This window comes from Drosophila biarmipes, chromosome 2L (genome assembly GCF_025231255.1).
Source record: "Drosophila biarmipes strain raj3 chromosome 2L, RU_DBia_V1.1, whole genome shotgun sequence".
Classification (NCBI taxonomy): Eukaryota; Metazoa; Arthropoda; class Insecta; order Diptera; family Drosophilidae; genus Drosophila; species Drosophila biarmipes.
The window spans coordinates 21,103,880-21,125,032 of record NC_066612.1 but is presented as its reverse complement, the minus strand read 5'-3'; the positions used below and the strand labels follow the sequence as shown (position 1 = coordinate 21,125,032).

General features: G+C 44.5%; 5 protein-coding genes across 5 annotated transcripts; 2 read left to right on the top strand and 3 right to left on the bottom strand.

Moving 5' to 3' along the window:
• The first annotated feature begins 328 nt into the window (after positions 1-328).
• LOC108033992 (uncharacterized) lies at positions 329-2,800 on the top strand. The gene is made up of 2 exons (XM_017108717.2): positions 329-2,181; positions 2,237-2,800. The coding sequence occupies exons 1-2, from the start codon at positions 616-618 to the stop codon at positions 2,426-2,428; spliced, it is 1,758 nt and encodes a 585-aa protein (XP_016964206.1). The 5' UTR covers positions 329-615; the 3' UTR covers positions 2,429-2,800.
• Positions 2,801-2,892: 92 nt separating this feature from the next.
• On the bottom strand, positions 2,893-5,873 carry LOC108033991 (engulfment and cell motility protein 1). The gene is made up of 4 exons (XM_017108716.3): positions 5,652-5,873; positions 4,342-5,352; positions 3,733-4,284; positions 2,893-3,669 (listed from the first exon to the last, which is right to left on the bottom strand). Exons 1-4 carry the CDS (start codon positions 5,761-5,763, stop codon positions 3,170-3,172), a joined length of 2,175 nt encoding a protein of 724 aa, XP_016964205.1. The 5' UTR covers positions 5,764-5,873; the 3' UTR covers positions 2,893-3,169.
• A 163-nt stretch (positions 5,874-6,036) lies between these two features.
• LOC108033403 (tRNA (cytosine(38)-C(5))-methyltransferase) lies at positions 6,037-7,318 on the bottom strand. The gene is made up of 2 exons (XM_017107724.3): positions 7,191-7,318; positions 6,037-7,134 (listed from the first exon to the last, which is right to left on the bottom strand). The coding sequence occupies exons 1-2, from the start codon at positions 7,249-7,251 to the stop codon at positions 6,158-6,160; spliced, it is 1,038 nt and encodes a 345-aa protein (XP_016963213.1). The 5' UTR covers positions 7,252-7,318; the 3' UTR covers positions 6,037-6,157.
• A 27-nt stretch (positions 7,319-7,345) lies between these two features.
• LOC108034174 (probable ribosome production factor 1) lies at positions 7,346-8,699 on the top strand. The gene has a single exon (XM_017108985.3). The coding sequence runs from the start codon at positions 7,421-7,423 to the stop codon at positions 8,600-8,602; it is 1,182 nt and encodes a 393-aa protein (XP_016964474.1). The 5' UTR covers positions 7,346-7,420; the 3' UTR covers positions 8,603-8,699.
• Positions 8,677-10,067, bottom strand: LOC108034175 (peroxisomal biogenesis factor 19). The gene is made up of 5 exons (XM_017108987.3): positions 9,918-10,067; positions 9,717-9,834; positions 9,346-9,649; positions 9,121-9,284; positions 8,677-9,064 (listed from the first exon to the last, which is right to left on the bottom strand). The coding sequence occupies exons 1-5, from the start codon at positions 10,048-10,050 to the stop codon at positions 8,821-8,823; spliced, it is 963 nt and encodes a 320-aa protein (XP_016964476.1). The 5' UTR covers positions 10,051-10,067; the 3' UTR covers positions 8,677-8,820.
• Positions 10,068-21,153: the final 11,086 nt, after the last annotated feature.

The following is a 21,153-nucleotide window of genomic DNA, read 5'->3' as shown; positions in this document are numbered from 1 at the left end:
AAACGTTTGAGATAAATGTATAATGTTGATAATCTACTATATAATGGGAAAACCGATTGTCTTGTAACGGTCTTTCAAACATATTTCTGTTTTATCGCTTTTGGAAGAAGAGTCGGTATTCCCCAAACATAATCTTGCCCTAACTTTTCCCTACCAGATTGCAGAAATGCATAACTGCAGTTTGCATTTGTGCTGCTGTGTTCTAAAACATAGTATGCTTCCAAAAGTCATAGGTCATTTAGGTCTCGAGCATCCCCTTTTCTAACCCTTCTTGATCCTGAAAAAAGCCAGGGTGGGCACACTCCACTAAGGACCCCGAAAATAACGGCCAGCTGTTCGCGCTTTGGCGCCAAGTCGAGTTCGAAAGCGGCCCACATTCGAGTCCTGCGATTCGAGCTTAGTATTGATTTTTTGGCAGTGCTGACATAATTTCCTTGCCAGCGAGTGCAGTCGTGTTTACCTACCGTGGTACGCTTAAAATTGGCCAAACGGACTTCAAATTTCGGTCGGAGCGTTACGGGAAAAAGCGACAAAATTGCACACTTACTGGAAAACCCCCTGCATCAAGGCAACGGTGGAACGGCGGACCGTCTGGGCGTGGACTTCGAGTTCTACATGGCCTCGAAGGTGCACCCAAGTCCGGGGGCGGCGCGCAGCGTGTGGGCGTTGCCCCTAACCGCCTCCTCCTCCTGCAACATGGTCGTCGCGGAGGAGGAAGGCCATGCCCACGCCGACGACATCCATTTGGATCACCGACCGCACTCGCCCCCTTTGACGGGTCGCGGGACAGACGGTGGTCATGGCGATGGAGGCGTGGAGGACCATGAGAACGTGCTCCTCTTCGAGGGACTGGATGGGGCTACGACCGTAAACCTGGACGACATCTTCGATATCATTAAAAACGGGGAGGTCAGCGAGGTGGAGAACCTAGTGGACAAGTTCGGCATGGAGTGCCTGTCGGCTAGGGATCGCCATGGCTACACGCCCGCCCACTGGATAGCTCTGAACGGAAATGTCCAGCTGATGAGGTATCTTATCGAGCGCACGGCGCCCATTGATCTTCCCTGTTTGGGAACGCAGGGCCCAAGGCCCATCCACTGGGCGTGCAGAAAGGGCCACGCCTCCGTGGTGCAGGTGCTTCTCCAGGCGGGGGTTGCGGTGAATGCGGCGGATTTCAAGGGACTTACCCCTCTTCATCTGGCCTGCATGTACGGACGGACAGCCACGGCCGCCTATCTCCTGGGAATGGGAGCGCTGAACAACCTGACAGACATAAACGGCGATACGGCCTTACATTGGGCGGCCTACAAGGGGCATGCGGATCTGATGCGACTCCTTATGTACTCCGGAGTGGAGCTGCAGAAGACGGACAACTTTGGATCCACGCCATTGCACCTGGCTTGCCTCTCTGGCAACATGACTTGCGTTCGCCTGCTGTGTGAGAAATCCCAGCTAGATCTGGAACCGAGGGACAAGAATGGAAAGACGCCCATAATGTTGGCACAAGCACATCAGCATCAGGACGTGGTGCGTCTGCTATACGGCGAGGTGAAAAAGAAGTCCCGCTGGATTCCCTCGGTTTCGGAAAGCTGGGGCTGGCTATTCGGCGGAGCCGGGGACTCCAAGGGTCCGCTGTTTCTATTTCTTTTTTCGGTGTTGCTGTGGGGCTACCCCATGTACATGATTCGTGCCATTCCCATCACCTGGAACATCTTGAGACGCTCGCACTACTGCTTCATCTATTGGAACGCCGTGATGTGGATTAGCTGGGCGATTGCCAACCGGAGGGATCCCGGGTACATACCACTCAGTTCGGACGCCTACTATCGAGCCATTAAGCAGATCCCCTACTTTGACAAGCTGAAGAAGCGGAACGTGATGCTAACCAGGCTGTGCCACAGTTGCAGGTGCCTCCGTCCGCTAAGAGCCAAACACTGTAGAGTGTGCAACCGTTGCGTCTCTTACTTCGATCACCACTGTCCCTTCATCTACAACTGCGTTGGACTGCGGAATAGAATGTGGTTCTTCCTGTTTGTTCTCTCGGTGGCCGTCAACTGCTCCTTCACCATCTATTTCGCCTGCTACTGCGTGATGATCGAGGGCTTTACGATGCTGTATGTCCTGGGACTCATCGAGGCGGTTGTGTTTTGCGGACTGGGTTGGATACTCACATGCACTTCGGTAGGAGCTTCCCGTACCAAAGAAATTCCGTTTGATACTCACTTGACACTTTCAGATCCTTCACGCCTGTATGAACCTTACCACAAACGAGATGTTCAACTACAAGAGATATCCTTATCTGCGTGACAAGCGAGGTCGCTACCAGAACCCCTTCTCGCGCGGACCCATCCTGAATTTGCTCGAGTTCTTCGTTTGCCTCCCGGATAGGAGTGATGACAACGATCTTCTGCTGGAGGATAACATTTGATTAAGGATCTAGGAACGAGCCCCCGCTCGCCGGCGCAAGCTGCCCGTGCGTGGATAATGATGTGGGGAGGCAGCCAGGGACCCACTCGGGTAGGCTGCCAGTTAGGTTTTTCTCCGCAGGCTTTGTGCTTACTCGAATGCTTTAAAGTTTGAATCGAAAGTCAGCAAGTGCGTGTTACATCATCATCAACTGCAATATAGTCACTGCGGTGGGAAAGGTTGTAAAGTTGTGTGCTTATAGCCCTGTTTAAAGGGAGTATTAACTCAATTTATAGCAAATTAGTTAGAGCTTTTCTAAATTGCACAATCGAATCATAAAATTATACAAAATATCAAAGCTTTAATTCCATTACTTCATGAGAAAGGTATGTGTTTCCTTCCGCAATGACATTCAAGCATCGGCCAGCCGAGCTTTTTGCTTTTTCGACTTGTAACCTTCTAGCCTTGGATAAAAATACGCTTCCCTTGTTAGTTTTTGTACAAAATTGTTATTTATAAAATGTGTTATTTAATGATCTCTATATTATATACCTACTGTAATAATAAATGGTGTAAAAGTTCACTAAATGGCTAGGCAGGGGAAAGTGCCCGCACCAGTTTGTTCATTTTGTGTTCGGGAATTGCACAAGTAATACTAGCAGATCAGATCGGAGAATATATGTAGGGTACACTTTGGCATGTATCTTGGGTGATGGGAGTCTAGAATGAATCGATATTTGTTTAGCAAATCTGTGCGTTATGCTTAGCTCTCGAAGCAGAAGTCGTAGTTCTCGGGGTCCTCCGGTATAGGCGGTGGGTCCTTACTAATGTCGACGCCTTCAGTGTCCAGTAGTCGCAGCTTGATCTCCATGGACAACAAGGTATCGAAGTCCTCGTTCTTTTGCTTGCTGACCATCGGCTGCCCCAGCAAAGCGTTTATCCCGTCCGTCCAGTAGTTAAATATGCTTTCGTCAGGCGCTACGAAGTCCAACGTGGAGTGCTCCATGTTCTCAAACGTTATGGAAAAGGCCAGATTTACGGCGGATTTCCTAATGCGAGTTTCTTTCATGTGTGGGCATTCTTTGCCCTCTAGCAACTGCTTAATCTCACTAATTGGCAGCTTTTTAGGCAGTTCCTCCATGGTGGGTATTGTCTTCTCATCGCAATCGCCGTAGTGAATAACCTTGTGGTTGGGCGAAAGTCGAGCGTACCAGAACTTGTCCTTAGTTCTAGTTCCTCGCAAATATTTTGCGAAATGGGTACCTATCAAATCAATTAATAATGATTCAATTGGGGAAACCAAGTTATATGGATAGAGACATTTACCTTCCACCAGAAAAGAAAGCCGCTGCTGCTTGATCAGCTCCAGAATGTGTGGCGATATCTTTTCTTTTAGCTTCACAATTGCCGATGCAGTTGAGTCGCACTCCTCCTTCGAAGTGCGTTCTTGCTGACGTAAAGTTGTGATCTGCTGGTAAGTCAACAAAGCGATCTTGTTGCGGAAATCTTCCAGGTTCTCAGGTCTGCATTTGAGAGTTCGTTGGATCTGCTCCCGCACCACGCTGAAGGTTGTGGTGAAGTCCTCGGCAGTGGCACGCATGTCCTTCCATGTGCGATTCAGCGTGATTACGCAAATGCAAAAGAATTCCTCGAACGGCGAGTCGTGCGTGAAGAACATGGGCTGGAAGTCGCCGGATTGCTCTGCCGGCGGCTCGCCAATGCGCAAGATGTCACACAGCACCTTGACCAGTTCGATGGAGGTTCGTCCAAACGGACACTCGTGCTCATCCGCACGGCAGGAATTCTCCCGCACAATCTTTGCGTATTGTTGGGTATAGTTGCGAGCAAAGTACACCATGCAATCCAATGCCAGTATGCCTAAAAAACAGCTTTTAGTGAGCATATTAAGGTAGCCCAATCAATAACAATCCTTACCCGGTGGCGTCTCTATAAAATCCTGTGCAGGATTAATGTCGCATTTGAAGCCAAGTTTTTTGTAGTACTGCGAAAAATTAACGTTCCCGGCTCCTGAGCCACCACCTCGACGGATGTGGTCGTCGTTCTGATTCAGAGCGTTGGTATGATCATCGAAGGCGATGCGACGCAGCTCCTTAATCTTCTCGTGGGCATCCTGGTCTTGGGCATTCATTTTCATGCGCATTCGCTTTTCTAGGAGACCAAGGGTCAGCGTTTGCAGCACGTACAGCTGGTGGGTCATCTCGGTGCCCAGTCCGTTGCCAATGAGGGCCAGGCGAAACTGCTTGGCGCTGATTGTGTGGGCGATGGTCCTTCGCCGGGCTTCGTCTGCTTTGACGAACAGGGCGTTTAGAAGAGCGATGGCATTCTGTCGCATCACTGGAGAATTGACCTCCTGCAGCAGTCGCAGAATGTCCTGAAGCTTGATATCAGCAGCGACCAGGACATGTTTATTGCTGCACATGACAATGTTCTCCAGGTTGGAAAGTGCGCTTTCTCCGCAATTTGTGGGGTACTTCTGGAAGTTCCTCACAATCTCAATGTTGCGGGCCACGAAAGAGTTCTCCGGCACCTCCCAGGAAACAGTGCCGTGCTCCATTAGCTCCACGAAACTGGCCAAGCTGTACTTGAGAATGTCCTCGTTGGTCTGGCCGGGATCCTCGATCATCTTGATCAGTGTGTCGAGACCTTTTTCTTTGATAAACTCCAGGGCAAAGGTGTGATCGGTGCTGAGGGAGGTGAGCTCCTTGAGGCGCTGTGCCTTCTCCTGCGGATTGCCGTTCAGCAGAACCTCCATGGCATCGCTCGCCGTCTTGGACGGCGAGTACTGCAGCCTCAGTACGGAGCCGTTCTTGATCTCATTCCGATTCTTCTCGGTCACGTACTTTTGGTTGTTGGACTCGCAGAACTGGAGGGCGTAGTTCTGGTGATCAGTGATGGACCAACCATTGCATATGTCCTGGATTTTGCCTGCAAGGGAAGAAGCAATAAGTAAAATGAATATAACCGACTTCCTGTGATGCATTGCATATTAATGAGGAGTGGAAAACGGGAGGGCGCTGACATCACGGTATCACTCGAAAGTATGTATAGTAAAGGGCGTTGGTTATGGCTTCCGCTTTTCAGCTTTTATCCACCACTATGAATCCAACTTATTACTACCGCCACCGGTAACTACCGGACTTTTATTAGCTCTATTTAATACGGTTCGTCACATATTTGTATCTAGCAAATCCAATAATCTGAGCTATTTTTCTTTATTTACTGACTTGCTAGGGGATGCCTCTGATCCAGATTTATCAACTGCGCCATATGGTTTTCCCTCTCCACGGCTATCTTGACGATGTGTGAATCCTTCACCGTAGTCTTTTTTGGTATCATTTTGGCACTTAATTAGCTATGAGTGAAATTATTATTGTTTTTCTTCGTAAATTAGGGTGAATCTTTTGTTGATTAGAGCACAGACAGTGTGCCCATTTCTCAAGCCACGAAAAATGTGTATATTCTTACGCATAATACCGTTTCGCTTTGCGGCATTATCAACACTGGCCGGGAACATTTTTAAATGTTTTTTATTTTATATTTTATTATTAACTAATTATTGAATCAACCAATATTAAATATATGATCATATACAAAGGCACTGAAAAATCTTTCTATCGATCTAGATTTTTGCTTAAAAATAATGTTTATAAATATCATGATATTAAAATGTTATTCCTATTTTTTTTTTTTTGTAATTTCCCATTTGATTTCATTTAACATTCTTCTTTTATTATTTAGTCGTCAGAAGTTTAATGAGTTCGCCTACTACCTTAACATTTATACTATTTCCCAGCAGGCGATATTTTTGCCGGTTCGTTGTCTCCTCGGGAAAGTTGAAATCCTCTGGAAAACTCATTAAACGAGCCACCTCGCGAGGAGTAAAGTATCTTAATTTAACCTGATGCAGGAGCTCCAAGCGCTGTTGCAGCACCTCCTCGGGCTTCTCGGTTTCCTGAGTGCTTTCATCGATTTTCTTCACTAACTCGAAGATTCTATGGGATTCCGCTTCCGCGAGTGGAGTAAATGCAGAGCCCGTGCCCTCGGTGTAGTGGGTATAGCCTTTTGTAAAGCACATCGATCTACTTTGCTCAGGATGAATTATGTCCATGACCAAAACCCTTTTGGTTAAAACATTATCCGGCACTAGGAAATCTGCGGATACATTTTCCTCTAAGATCTGGGAGATTTGCGAAAGAGTCGGATCCTGGGCTTTGGTACCAGGCATGTCCTCCCAGATCTTTCCGCCAGCAAATGAGAAGTCCTTAACTGTGCGGGCAATGCAATAGTATCGATGTCGGGTATTTGGAACACCAAATTGAGTGGGTGTTAGTATAAACTCCCGCCAATGGAATCCCGCCTTCTCGATCGCCCCAATGAACATACTTCGCGCTTGCGAGCTCTCGAAGCCTTTCACGTTCTCCATGAGGATGTACTGCAGGTCCTGGCACTCTGGAATGAGCCCACAAAGATGAGTAAGTGCGTCCGACCGCTTGTCCGCTGTGTCCTTTTGCAATCCTTGGCGGGTGTGGGGCTGGCAGGGCGGTGACATCAGTAGCATGTTGGGCCGCAGCTTCGCGACCTCTTTTGCGCTCAGGCTCTGGATATTCCTGGTCTTTACGATGTCGCTGCCATAATTGTAAGAGTAAACCGAATTGGCCACGGTGTTCACATCTAAGGCAGCAACTATTTCTCCTTCCAATTGCGCATCTGTAAGGCGATCTTTCAATTATGTGTTTATTATATTAGTCTTATATTAACATCACATTTAAAAGCATAATGCATGCCGCCAATTCCGCTGAATAGTTCTAAAACTCGAAAGCCCATTTCTATTTTGTAGTTTTGTTTACAAGCTGCACGTTTTGAACTGCGCGTTAACCAACACTGCCATTAACAGCAGGTGTGGACGCTTTCCTGTGACTGCTTTTAAAAAGAAGAGGAAGAATATCAACACGTGCCGCTTGCATTTCTGTTGGTGTTCCTGATTTTACGTGAAATGGTTAAAGTTAAGCGAAAGCCAGCTCCTTCGCGGGTGGAAGAGGACTCCGACAGCGACTCCAGCTTCGACGAAGAGGAGCCGCAGGATGTGGAAGTCCAGGAGGGGCCAGTCACCGACAGCAGCGATGAGGAAGAGGCTGCCCCCAGCAGCAAAAAACAGCCGAAAAGGGAGGAAGCTGGTGAAAATTTGGAAGGTGAAGATGACGACGAAGAGGATGAGGACGATGACGACGACAACGACGACGAGGATGACGATGACGACAAGAAGACCCGCATTCCGGTGCTTAACCCCCTCAGCCTAATGCGCAACAAGGAGCAGCGTTTGGCGCTCTACAAAAAGATGAAGAAGGAGAAGCACAAGAAAAAGATGCAGGAGAGACGTGCCCGCCGCAAGGCAGGAGTACCCGCCAACCCGGGACACACCATCGAGAGCCTGCGCGAGAAGGACCAGACGGAGGTGGCAAACCTCAACGACTCCGACAACGAGGAGCTGCAAAAGGAGCTGGAACTGGACGATTTCAGCTCGTACTTTGAACGCGCCTACGAGCCTAAAGTGCTGATCACCTTCGCCGACAACCCGGTGACCAAAACCCGTAAGTTCGGGCTTGAACTATCGCGCATATTCCCGAACGCCCTGGTCAAGATCCGTAACAAGTCGTCGGTCAAGAATATCTGCAAGAGCGCCGTGCGCGAAGATTTCACAGACGTAGTGATTATCAACGAGGATCGCAGGAAGCCCAACGGGCTTCTGGTTATCCATCTGCCCAATGGACCCACCGCCCACTTCAAGGTGTCCAACGTGAAGCTCACCTCAGACATTAAACGCGACCACAAGGAGATAACAAAGCACAGGCCTGAGGTGATCCTGACCAACTTTACCACCCGCTTAGGTCTGACAGTGGGCCGTATGCTGGGCGCGCTCTTCCACCACGACCCCGAGTTCCGCGGCCGCCGAGCGGTGACGTTCCACAATCAACGTGACTACATCTTTTTCCGCCACCATCGCTACGAATTCTCGAAGGAAGGCAAGCGCGTGAAGCTTCGCGAACTGGGACCGCGCTTCACCCTGAAGCTGCGCTCCCTGCAGGAGGGAACCTTCGACAGCAAAACCGGCGACTACGCCTGGATCATTAGCAACAAGCGGCACTCCATGGAGTCCCGACGCCGCTTCTTCCTCTAGTTATATTTCGAGGCATTGTATTTAGGTATAGAGAACTTAATAAACCAACTGATAATACAAAAAGAATTGCTCGCTTGAAGAGAGATGATAACCAGTAGCGACCGCCGTATTGTTTTGTCGGGGATAAAATAAAATACAAATTGCTTAGCCTAATAAATGTGCAACACTCAACAGTTAACCAATTGGCACACCACGAGACGACCGTGCTCCGTCAGCCACTACATGGTGGGGCACTGGGGACCGGGACCGCCGGCAGCTACTGCGGCCTGCGGATCGCCGAAGGGAAGGTCACCGCCCGTCTCGGCTAGAATCTCTGCCGGCGGCTGGCCGTAGTCTTGCAGTTTGCGCATGTCGTCCAGCACCACGCGGAATTTCTCGCGCTTGACGGCGGCCGAATCCTCGGCCTTCTCACTCTGTAAATGTCCCTCGATCACCTTGTAAAGCTCCATTTGCTTTTGGTATCTGCGGACATGGAATTTTAATAAAAATTAATCTCTGGAAGTGATTTCAAGACGTACCTCTCCTTGTCTTCGGCCGACAGCTTGGAGTCGTTCTCCTCGAGGTACTTGGGATACTTCTCCAGCAGCTCCCGGATGCTGGGCAGCAGGATCTCCGCCGAGAGCAAACTTTGCATCATGCCCTCCATGAAGGGTAGGAACATGTTTCCATCTCCTTCACCAGCCTGCCAAAAAGGGAAATGACATTAGCACTGCGAAGAAAATGGTGTGGCCAGTGAACCATACGCCGTCCAGATTCAGTGAGCCGAACATGCTGGCAATGTCGTTCTCCGAGGCGGGAGCGGTCAGGTTCTCGGAGCCCTCTTGCAGGCCCTTGAGTGCCTGGGAAATGCTATCTGAATACTTGGAAACATCCTCGTCGGTCGCCGAATTCTCGCCGCTCAAGGTGAGCGCCGCTGCCTCGGCCATCTTCTTAAACCCGGCCATGATCTGGTCGGGATCCTGCGGCAGGGGCGGTATGTCACCACTGGGCGTGTTCGGACCTCCAAAGAGCGTGTTCATACGATCCGCCAACACCTTGGCCTGCTCACTGAGAAGCGGGTAGCAGGTCAGAATACAAAGTTCAAGTGCCGTGCTGCAATTCCGCAGTGACTCACATGAAAAATGCATCGGGATCCTCGGAGCCCTCGGCTGCTTCGGTGGTCGCCGCATCCGCGGACGAGGTCTTCTCCTGTTTGTCTCCTGCTCCACTCTTGTCGAAGTCCTGCAGAGCACCTGAGCGGAAAGTGGAGGACGTAGTGGACATTATGTAAGGCGTCGAAAATGGGCCTCCAAAGGAATATCCGGCTTTTACTCACTGTCCAGCAGGTCGTTTAATTCATCGCCGTTCTTCTTTTCCTCGGACATTGTGTAATTTCGGGCTGCTTTCACCTGATTCGGGGTGGGTGGGAAATAGTAAAAAAAAAGACCCGTAGGGATGTAAAAAAACATCGACTAATTGAGCAACGATTATTTTTGCGATGTTTCTCGATGATTTTTAGATATTATCGATATTGGGCGATTCATCGATGTTTCAAAAACTATGGCGGTTCTACAAAAAAATTCAGATTAAACTTTTGAAGAAAGTGTATTCGGAAAAATAATGCAGATATTTGAAAGCAATGATTACTTATTAGAATTTTCAAATTTAGAACTTAATAAACTTAAGAAAAACACATCCCTTTTTTTTTTAAGAGCCACCAACGTGATAAATTAAGGTATTGTATTTTGGGAGGCAGATAGATTATTGCGTTTAGGGCGCTTTGTCCGCTTTAGAGAGGGCATGCCAAACTGTAGGATCCATATTATGGGCCGTTTTTGGGAGTCAGAGTTGGAAGGGCATGTTCTTGTAGAAAACTTAAGCTGCGTACGAAAATATGGAATCTAAATCCGAAATCGCCACCCTTTAGCTTTTATGCTTTCCACGATCACAGCGCTCAGACCGACAGAAGGACATGGCTTGATCGACTCGACTAAATAAACTTTATGAGGTGAGAGACGCTCTTACATACATTTTTCCATTGATCAAAATATTCGCCTTTTCACTACGCGTAACGGGTATACAAATATTGGTAAAATTGAGCATTAAAGCATATTTAAACTAAAACAAAATGGAATGATAAACAAGATATATCTTTACATTGAATTTGACATTTCTTGAATTCGATACAAAAGTATGATACATATTAGAGAATATATTTTATTTATGATAATAACCGATATTTACTTAAAGCATTTTTAATTTGAATTTTTAGTTTTAATATACAAATGAAGAAAACATCTGCTTGTTCAGCCCATTACACTGTGACTTACAAATTTAATTATTTCATCTACTACTTTTATATGTTAGAGCGCCTATAACCTAGTCTTAAAAGGAAATAATAAGCATCCATTCCAAGCACTTAGATGTATCTCAGGACGAACAACGTGAAACAATCCAAGGACATTAGTCGAAGATTATCTAAAATAATCACCCAAAATATTTACGCTTCTTCTGCGAAACTCTCAGCCAATCTCCCCGGGAAGTGCACCTTGCTGTGCGCGGACGGAGATCGGCGACCAAACTGCGACCAGAACCCAAACCGCACATACCACGTAGCACCGAGTGGTGCGGGGTCGCAAATCCACCAAGGTCACGGCGCGACGCTGATGCGCGACCAATTCCGAAACCAGAACGTCACACCCATGGACGGGACACATGGATTTGCAGTAGGGAGTCCACTCCCGCCTCAAGGCCATCTCCCCGGAGGAACCCCGCTTGGTTTTTCGATTCCTCTCATATGGTCAATTGGCTGGGCTGGGCTGTTCCGACTTTAACCGCTCGGTTTACCAAAAGAGCAAAACGAATCTTCGATTTGGTACGCCCACGCAGCGAAGTATTGTGGTAAAATTGTGTTTTTTTTTTTCACTGCCACTTGGGGCGGAGTTTTCTTTGCGTTCCCGGTTCCCTGAAAGAGCCCAGCATGGGCGGAGCTTCGGCTGAAGTATAATGCATAATTTGGTGTTTTATTTGCGGCTTAGGGTGGGTCATTCCGCCTTACATTTTCTGCGGAACTATGAAAATGTAACTTTGGTGGGGTGTATTCTGTTTTCTTTTACATGTCTTTCGTTCGGCTTATTAGCTTAATTTGATGGGGTTCCCAAAAAGGGTTATTTACTTTTTAAAATATAAAAGTATACATTATACACAATATAAGACACATGGCTCAGTTTTGCCCTTTATATGCAAAACAATCGAATATTTCCTGGAACCTAAGCAGTTCAAAAAGTCAAGACAACCGTCAAAAAGTCAAAACAAAAGTCGAAAACGTAAAAACCCTTTACTGGCCGAAACAATAGATTTGGGTCACTCTCACACCCTATCCCAATAAACTCGCTCTTTTTTGACATAATTTTTAAGGTTCATCATAAAAATGTTTATTCGGATATAATCGGTTACTAGAGTTTGAATTTACCTGACCCTCCAGCCTACGCCTAATGTACTTCCCTAGAAGAGAGTTAGAACGGAACCCAGGATCCTAACCGTCATAAAATACACATCAGCATCCTCTCTGGCATTTCACTTCCTCCCTGCACGCACACATTTTTTCGGGATATTTGCGAGGATCGTATGTATAACCTTTCCATATATTGGCTGTGATTTCACGGTCGCTGATCGCAGCGTTAATTTTTTCCGACTTTTACGTATCCTTCCAGTGAAGGAGGCTCGACTTTATGATCCGCTGATCAGGCAATAATGGATTCCGCGATTGTTCGGTAATGGCAATGATTGCGGTTTTATACGCACATCATTGAGGTTGTGCGTCGCGGCGTGTGGCGGCATAAGATGGTTAAATTAATAACAAAACAAGAAGGAACGCTGTAGTCGAGTGCCTCGACTATCAGACACTCATTAATCAGTTAAAGATGGCAAAACGGAGATGGAGATATATCACTTATCAATAAATGGTTATGTTGGCGACAGAAAGTTATAAGAGTTTTGGGCAATTGTGGGCCTTATATTGGGCGTGGCTAACTCTTTTTGTGTCAAACGGTAGGTATAGACGAAACATAATCATATTGACAATACATATCAGTTCAAAATTTAGGGACCACAGTTTTTGCTCTGCGCAAGAAGCTTAGGTATTACATGCCAATCTCCAAGTGTCTGGGTCTTGTAGATCTCGGCGTTTATATAGACGGACAGACAGACGGATACGGCTACAACGACTCGGCTCCTGATCAAGATTATATATAATCTTGATGAGGTCGAAAGCGTTTCCCTCTACCTGTTACGTAGCAGACCCTCATTCTCTCTCAGTAACTTTGGTGCTATTTTGTGGAGCAAGATTTTAATGGATCTTAACCAATATAAGAAAAACAAGAATGGAACTTTACCTCAACAAGCCGACGTTTGTATACCCTTGCAGTTATAAGAAATGATCAATTTAAGTAACCCCATGTTAATTTTTTAAGGATTGTTCCTAGCATCAGTGATGTTTAAAACAATTATTTCATTGTTTCTCTGACCATTTCTTTGACAGCTATATGTTAGAGTCGTCCAATTTTTATTAAATTTAATTCGAAATTCTTTAAAATATATTCTTTTTCCACCGATTTTCCGATCGTTTCTATGACATAGTCGACCGATTTTGATAAAATCAAATTCGAAAATAAGAATTATTTAAAAAATGTTATTTCCAAGCGTTACTTATTAAGAACATCAAAGGTATAATAAAAAAAAAATTGTTTCCCGATCATTCCTATGGGAGCTATAAGATATAGTTGTCCGATCCCGACTTATATACCAACTGCAAAAGAAAGAAGACTTTTGGAAAAGTTTCAGCCCGATAACTTTAAAACTGAGAGACTAGTTTGCGAAGAAACGGACGGACAGACGGACATGGCTAGATCGACTCGTTTAGTGATGCTGATCAAGAATATATATAATTTATGGTGTCAAAAACGTCTTTCACTGCGTTGCAAACTTCTGACTCATATCTTACCCTCTGCAACCGTATAATAATCATTGATCTCGATGATATACCGTTTATAAATCATACTGATATGACCTCTTTGTCTGGCCAGGATGGCGTTATCTTTTGATATTTTGGCCATACAAATTGCGATTACAAGGCTGGCAGGCATTCCTGGAAAACTGGCAGTTTTCCTTTGAAATCCTCTCCCCGAAAAACCGGCGAAGACAACTGCGCGCATCTTTCCAAAAGACGCGATACCCGCTCCACCACCATTGCGCAATGGGGCGAGCTCTTCATGCTCTGACACCCATCGCTCTCCATCAAAGTACCCATGCAAATGAGCCCTTGCGTCTGTCGCACTTTTTCCTCTAGGGGATTGGGCGAGGGGTCGTCTGCTCCAGATGATGTGGGTTGATGTGGTTGCCCCTGGTCGCTGTTCTGTTTGATTAAGCGGAAATTAAGTGTGCGTTACGGTCGCAGCCTCCCAATTCGCCATGCCTGCCTTTTTATCGTGAACTATAGCACATATTTTTTATGTTTCTCGATCGATCGGATTGTATACCATTCTTGCCGGTTGACCATTGTGAACATTTTTCATGTTAGTGTGGGTTTGGAATTATATCTAATTACCAAGAAGTAACAACATAGTTGATAATTAAATTGAAATAAGCACTAAGCTTTATTTATATTTTATTTTATTTTCTTATATTTTATAAAATCCGAAGTATGTTTGTGGTAAACATCTTTTACTACCGAACTCATAAAAACCCATCCTAAATTTAAGCGCACTTTAAACTTCATATAGGAGAGTATTCTTTGGGCTTTCTTTAGGAATGAGTATCGTCCAAGTCATCCGAAAATGGCCTTGATTCAAGAATATGATTTAATAAACAAGAAAACATTTATCATTTATTTATTCACTCACCTAACATAATAAAAAATTTGTTGGCAAGCAAAACATTCCTTAATTTATTTTTAATTGTAGTTTTTTCAGAAAAATCTGATTGTAATATCCCTAAAAAAGAAATGCTATTTGTTTTATCAGTAGCAGAAGTTGCATAAATGTGTACCAAAACTATCCAAGAACGTGTTCCAAAATTTAAGAAGTATATTCCAAGTATTTTTAAAGTTACGAAAGAAATAGTGAGCAAGCGGCGGGGAGGTTTAAGGTGCGATTTCTCGGTTTTTCATTTTTATTATTTAACCTAATTAGCAGGAAAGATAGGGAAAAAGAATACGTTCTATCGGAACGAGACAACGTTTTTTGTATTCATAATAAAATTATCTTCTAGTTGAACCTTAAAAACCTTAAAACTTTAGAAAGTTATTACTAACCCTTTTTCTACACAATCTAAAGTACATCAAAAGCCAATTTTTATTCCCGTTACTTGCAGGATAAAAGAAGATACTAGCTTTGTCGGATAGTATGTACCAGGTAGAAGGAAGCGTTTCTGACATACAATATATACAATCTTGATCAGAATCTCTAGCCGACTCGATCTAGCCCTGTCCGTCTGTCTGTCTGTCCGTCCGTGCATATTAATGCTGAGATCTCTGACTTGGCATGCAGATTTTTGAGGTTCTGGGCAAGCGCAAGCTTATCGCACACGCCCACTATAACACCTGCCTACCACCCACATTTAAAAAAATGTGAACTCAATTTTATTTTGATTATCAATATCTATCCTCGTGCCAAAAATGCTCGAAATCTGACCATCCGTTGGGATGTGCAATTGTGAATAGTTGCTTCGCTGCATATCTCGGCTAGTATATATATTTAAAATTAAAGACATAATAATTATTGCTGATCATGAGCTTTGTAATCACGTAACACCCTCTACCATATAAGCCCCAATATTCTTTTCCACTAATGCATAAATAATAACAGGCTCTGGAAATCATTTTCCATTTGCAATGCATTTTTATTAGAAAACGCAGCCCAGGGCCAGTGATTAATGAAACAATTGAATAATTTTATTTAAATTCGCATACATCCGACGCGATCCGTGGCTAATGGACAAACGCCGCCGAAGAGAAGATCCCCGAGACCAGAATCCAAAGAAAAAGTCAAAAACCCGCGATGTGAGATGTGAGAAAACGCCACCTAAATTGTGGACTCTACTCGAGAAAACTAATGATGTTCTTCGCTGGATATAAGTGTAAGTTCGATCCCCGATCGATGGTGATCGACTACAAAGCAGAGCAATTACAACTCGGAGAACTGGACAACAGGTTGCTGGCTGATGGATGGAGAGAGAACCATGGATGGAGATGGAACCACTCGATGGGCCCGGGCCGGAAAACAAATTAATCTTGTTGACGTCGCGGCCTCGTCACTTTCTTCGGCAGGTCGAGGGCCCAGGTGTTTGATCTCGACCTGATGCTGATGCTGGAGCTGATCTGCTGTTGGACAACGATGGGTTGCGCCCTCCTTTGCGCCTTCTGTTTAATGATCAATTTGTTGGCCTCCGCCTCAGATGTGTGCCGACAGCGTTTAGCGCTCGATTGGCTGGGATTGTTTTGTTTGGGCTCCGTTTGTTGTGCCCCAGGCTAATGAGTTTCTCGAAAGTGGGTGTATGTGGCAGGGGCTCCCCTTTCGTCCCCGGGATAAGGAAGCATTCCTGCAGGCTCTTTACTCACAGCATGACCAGCGAAATCTCTGTCAGACGGTGTGACGTCAAAGTACAGATGAAGGTAATCCTTTTTAAGTAATGAAATATTTTTATATCTTTTGCTCGTAGAGTAAAAGGGTATACTAGATTCGACGGAAAGTATGTAACGGGTAGAAGGAAGCGTTTCCGACCCCATAAAGTATATATATTCTTGATCAGGATCACTAGCCGATTCGATCTAGCCATGTCCGTCTGTCGGTATCAACGCTGAGATCTCGGAAACTATAAAAGCTAGATGATTCGGGCGCATTCGAAAGCCCACAATCCGCCAATCCTGTACCGCGTAAAGTTTTTATGATAAAAAAAACTTTTAAATTAAATGTATTTGTCTCATCGATACTCTTCGTTTGAGCTAAAAAAGTGTGCCACGCCTTATAATATGGCTTTGCTGCTTATATATCCATATTCTATTCGCTTCCTTAGTACTAGTACTAACCTGTAAATATATGTCTTAAATTCAATAAAAATTGTATTTCGCTAACAAACATTCTATAATGTGGGGTTGCGAGACTAAGGTCTTCGAGAGGTATGCTTTAAAAATATGTAATACATCTTTTATATATGTATACACATTGCTTTAGAAAATTCATACTAAATTCTTAACACCTTTTTTTGGGTCAAAATGTTCTATTATTATGAAATGCTTTTCCATTTTCTTTATAGGGGGTAAAAAGGTTTTATTAGGCCATTTATTTTATTTCAGCGGTACCGTTAAATAATATATCAAAAGTCACCAATAATATTTATTACAGATCAACAGTTTATACAGATTAGTATTATCACATATAGCCACATTATATTACAAAAGTGGCAATATACAATTCTTAGTTTGATAAGAATTAAATTAATATTCGATAAAGATAAAAATTATATATCATACATTTAATAAATACTGTTGATTGCTGTGTTACTGTACTTCCCTAAAAATTGTTTTGCATGAATGTGCATAATTTTAGAATCCAAAATTGTGTTCTGCGTATCAGCGGAGTTTTTCCCTGAGTGCATGACGAATGCCGTGCGGTCGGAGTGCCAAAACCATACGATTGTGGGCAGCGGCGCGAAGTTTCCTCCGACTCCGATCGAGCCACATGAGAGATGCTAATTTGAGGACAAAGCAGTTCTGCGGAAGCCACCTCGCGACCCACAAACAACTAATGCCTTCAATTAGCCCGGCTAAACTGCTACCAAGAGCAAGGGTTAATCGCCCGGAGACCGGGAAAGGCCCTCAGCTTTCCGCCCCCTTTTACGGTGGGCGTGGGCTGCGTTAAGCCGCAGCATTTTTTCTCGGGCAGTTGGGCCGTGGCCAGTGCTACCTGGGATTCCTTGGACCGGTTTAGCGCGTCCCACCCAACTGCCATGCCAAATCGTTTACAAATGTTGATCAATAAAACGTCGGACTGTAATGCGATTATCCGCTATAATCGGGCGATCAACACTCGAGAACTTTTCCAAAATATTTGAAAAAGTCAACTGGCGATCTGCGGGATCCAGGATGCAGGGTGACCAGGACCCAGGCCTAAGCTGGTGCGATTTTCCCTCTAATCTCTCACTTTGCCGCTATTTGTTTGCATGCTTAAGCGGGGATTTCGATTCACGATCGCCCCGGTCTCCGGAGAAAACTGTGCTGGGAGATTCAGAGGACTGGTTTTGGGTTGGGCCGTGACCAGGGGGACTCCTTTGCGACTCGTATTTACTAAAACTAACTGCGGATTAGGAAAAAGTCAATCGTCGCCTGCCAGTCTGGCGAACCAGTGGAAATATTTGAGGATCAGAACAGGACCAGAGGATCAACAGTGCCCATGGGCTTAGGACTCGAACCAGAACTGAAGTTTAATCGGGGAAAATAAAGGACGTACTCTTAGTACCAAGTTCGGGGCTTTAAGATGGTTATGTAAAGATGCATTTCCGTGGATTAAAGCAAATTATTCTAAAATAAAGTATTAAACTTGAGGATTAATTATAAAGTAAAGTACGAGTTAAGGAACGACAATAATAGCTGGTTAGAAAATCAAAAATTTCAAAGAATATCTAGGTTTATTTATTATAAATTTTCTGAAATAAAACTACTCCGTACAATGTTGCAAAATAACATTTAAATGGTCTTGCATAAAATTTAAGCATGGTATGTTATGGTGCGTTAAGATATTCGGTCCCGAATTCCCTACTTTCTGGAAATGATGGCTCTAAATAGTTCATTATCTAAGCATCCCGTAGCGCGAGAAGAGCCTTCTGTGGGCTGTGGACAGAAGAAGAAATGGAAATTCGTTGCACACCACAGCATCCAAATGAACAGCCACACAAACAACAATCGCAAAGGGCCTGATAAAGACATTAGAGCCAGGGAACGTGAAACAATCAAGGCCGTTCCAATGTGTGACAACAGACCACATTACGTCCGGCCAAAGCGAATCGATTGCCAAACACAAACAGCAGCAAAAACACAGAGGAGAAAAGTAGGAAGACTTGGACATACCCACTAACCAGATTGAACGATATGCGAAAAGGCGAATATCCATGGAGACGTCTTTTTAAATGCTTAGTTTAGTGCAAAATATAAATATGTTTTAACACCGATCAACTAACTTAATGTCAATAGTGGACATGGATAAATAACAGAAGAGGCATTAAAAATTTGTATAATAATTAAAAGTTAAAAAGTTTTACTGCTTAGGTCTCGAGACAAGGGGTTATGCTTAAAATATTTTAAGTCTGATTTTTTAACAAGACTTTGTAGTAATTGGATGGTATTTAGGAGTTCATAGCCTGGAATAATAAAAAAATCAGTTGTTGCACAACACAAAAGTTAGCACCTAAATGGTATGAAAAGGTCAGACAATCCCAGCGAAAACAATAAACAAATTCTTTTGATTTTCCTTAAGACTTCATTGCAATCTTAACAATTATTATTATTTATTTGCTTTCAAATTATTTCTTCTTTAAATTGGGGATTTTTTTTAAATGTGGTTATAAGCTTAGAAAGATAATTTAATAATTTTAGGGTTGCCCTTGGACGACTTATGGCTGTAGAAAAATTTTGGCTAAAACAACAAACAATGTATCGTTTGCTAAGAAAGATATAAGTCAAGTAATCCCTTTTACTCATATTCAAAACTACGCCAGGCAATGCATTTAGCTTTCACAACGCAGGATGGTCGTAAAACTGGGGTAAATAAAAGGGACAATCTATTCAAAGTTGTCGTCGATTATAGAGCTATTTGTTTGCATCGATTGCGCGCACGAGCCTCCGAAGCAGATCTTTCAAGTCAGATGCGATCCTCTCTTGAAGACTCAGTTTCGCAGGTACGAGAGATCCGCTGGCGAAAGTTGACGATCACGAGGAGGATTTTCATTCATAGCACCCTGGGTGGCATCATAAAAAGTCTCTTAACATCCCTATTCATTGCACGGATGTGTCTTCATTTTCCCGCTGGCTGGTTCGTGGAAATGCGAGCGAAGCTGGCTCGGAGTGTTTATGGCACCGATGCCTCCTACGGCTTCCTGCATCTCTGCCAGGACCTTTCTCCTCGCCAAGTCTCGGATCTCCCTTCCAAGTGTTGATAGCGCGAAATTAGCGTTATATGAGTTGTCTTTTCAGCGCTCATTGTGTCGCTAAATTGGGAAATCAACAAGGATCGAATCGATCGCGGATTGAGGCGCCTGCCTCCCAGATATGTACATTCCTGCGCCTGCTCCAATTGAAATGTCTTCCTGTTCTTGCTTGCCACCAAGGCCACCGGCCCAAGGTCATCAGGGTTTTTGCTGTCCTGCCAGGCGAAAATGTGTGGACTCCTTACTGGGTGCCTGGTACTACGAACTCCTCCCGTTGGGTTTGCTTAACCAAACTCCCAACGGGCAGCCGCACCGAGCAGTAGACACCCAACCTTTGTTGGCCTGCGGCCTCCGTCGTCCTTGATCTGCGCCTGGATCTGGATACGGATCCGAGCCAGGAGGATGCGCATTCGTCACGTCTCTCTGGGCCAATTTCCTCGCTGGCGTTTCGACCGGGGTCCATCATTAATTCTCCCTACACTTGGCGCTCTCTATTGTTCGGTGGTTTCGGGCTTGTAGTTATCCCGCTCAGCGCTTTCTTTTCCAGCGGTTTTATTTAACTTCTTTTTGAGGGTCTCTGTGGCGTGAAGTCCCACAATTAATCAAACTCACGACAGCCTACTGAATAGGGTCGCAACGATGCCATCACCTCGAGCACCGGAGTATAATTGTTTCGAAAGCGTGACAAGGATATGGTTGTGGTTGGGATCCTTCTAACCCTGCTGCTTGATGTTCTGTGGTGAAATAGCTGCAACTAAGCAATATCATATGCAACCGAGTTCGCGTTTGGTACTTAAGGTATCTTATTTGTTCGTCGGACACTGATATTATGTTTAGCAGGATTCGACATCTTACAAATTATGGTAGCCTATTTTTGTGCTTTTAAATCATTATAAGATTGTATTAATATAAATTTACTTTATTAGTATTTATTATCACAACTTTTTATTTTTTCAACGTATCCTTTATTTTCTTAATCACAATATTGATCTTTAAGACCTATTTGTACCGGTTCCGATGGCTATCTAAAACTGTCGGAAAACTGGCTGCTCCCGCGCCTATATAAATGAAAAGCCCTAATGAGGTATCAATAAAGGATATATTACGCTTGTAACGAGTGTTAAACGCGTATTCGATTGCATTATGAGTTCCACTGAATATCTAATTTGATTTCCAGGGTCAAGTGGAACCCCAAAGAAAGTATCGAGCAACAAAACCTAGCCCAGGAATACCGACAGCCTATGATAACTTTTTCTTTTGAATGGTGCCAGATAATCATAGGGATATGACTTGTATAAAGCAAATTGCTGCTACACATGTCCTTGTAATGGGGTGCCGTAAAGGATATTACGGTTGAAAGTGTGTAACGCGCACTG

Coding starts and splice junctions, on each gene's coding strand:
- LOC108033991 (XM_017108716.3), bottom strand. CDS start 5,763: ATGATACCAAAAAAGACTACGGTGAAGGATTCACACATCGTCAAGATA. Junction 5,353..5,651: donor TCAGAGGCATCCCCTAGCAA/GTCAGTAAATAA, acceptor CTTCCCTTGCAG/GCAAAATCCAGGACATATGC. Junction 3,670..3,732: donor GCTTTCTTTTCTGGTGGAAG/GTAAATGTCTCT, acceptor TTGATTTGATAG/GTACCCATTTCGCAAAATAT.
- LOC108034175 (XM_017108987.3), bottom strand. CDS start 10,050: ATGTTTTTTTACATCCCTACGGGTCTTTTTTTTTACTATTTCCCACCC. Junction 9,650..9,716: donor GATCCCGATGCATTTTTCAT/GTGAGTCACTGC, acceptor CCCGCTTCTCAG/TGAGCAGGCCAAGGTGTTGG. Junction 9,065..9,120: donor TCGGCCGAAGACAAGGAGAG/GTACGTCTTGAA, acceptor CCATGTCCGCAG/ATACCAAAAGCAAATGGAGC.
- LOC108034174 (XM_017108985.3), top strand. CDS start 7,421: ATGGTTAAAGTTAAGCGAAAGCCAGCTCCTTCGCGGGTGGAAGAGGAC.
- LOC108033403 (XM_017107724.3), bottom strand. CDS start 7,251: ATGGGCTTTCGAGTTTTAGAACTATTCAGCGGAATTGGCGGCATGCAT. Junction 7,135..7,190: donor CATGCATTATGCTTTTAAAT/GTGATGTTAATA, acceptor ATCGCCTTACAG/ATGCGCAATTGGAAGGAGAA.
- LOC108033992 (XM_017108717.2), top strand. CDS start 616: ATGGCCTCGAAGGTGCACCCAAGTCCGGGGGCGGCGCGCAGCGTGTGG. Junction 2,182..2,236: donor GGATACTCACATGCACTTCG/GTAGGAGCTTCC, acceptor TGACACTTTCAG/ATCCTTCACGCCTGTATGAA.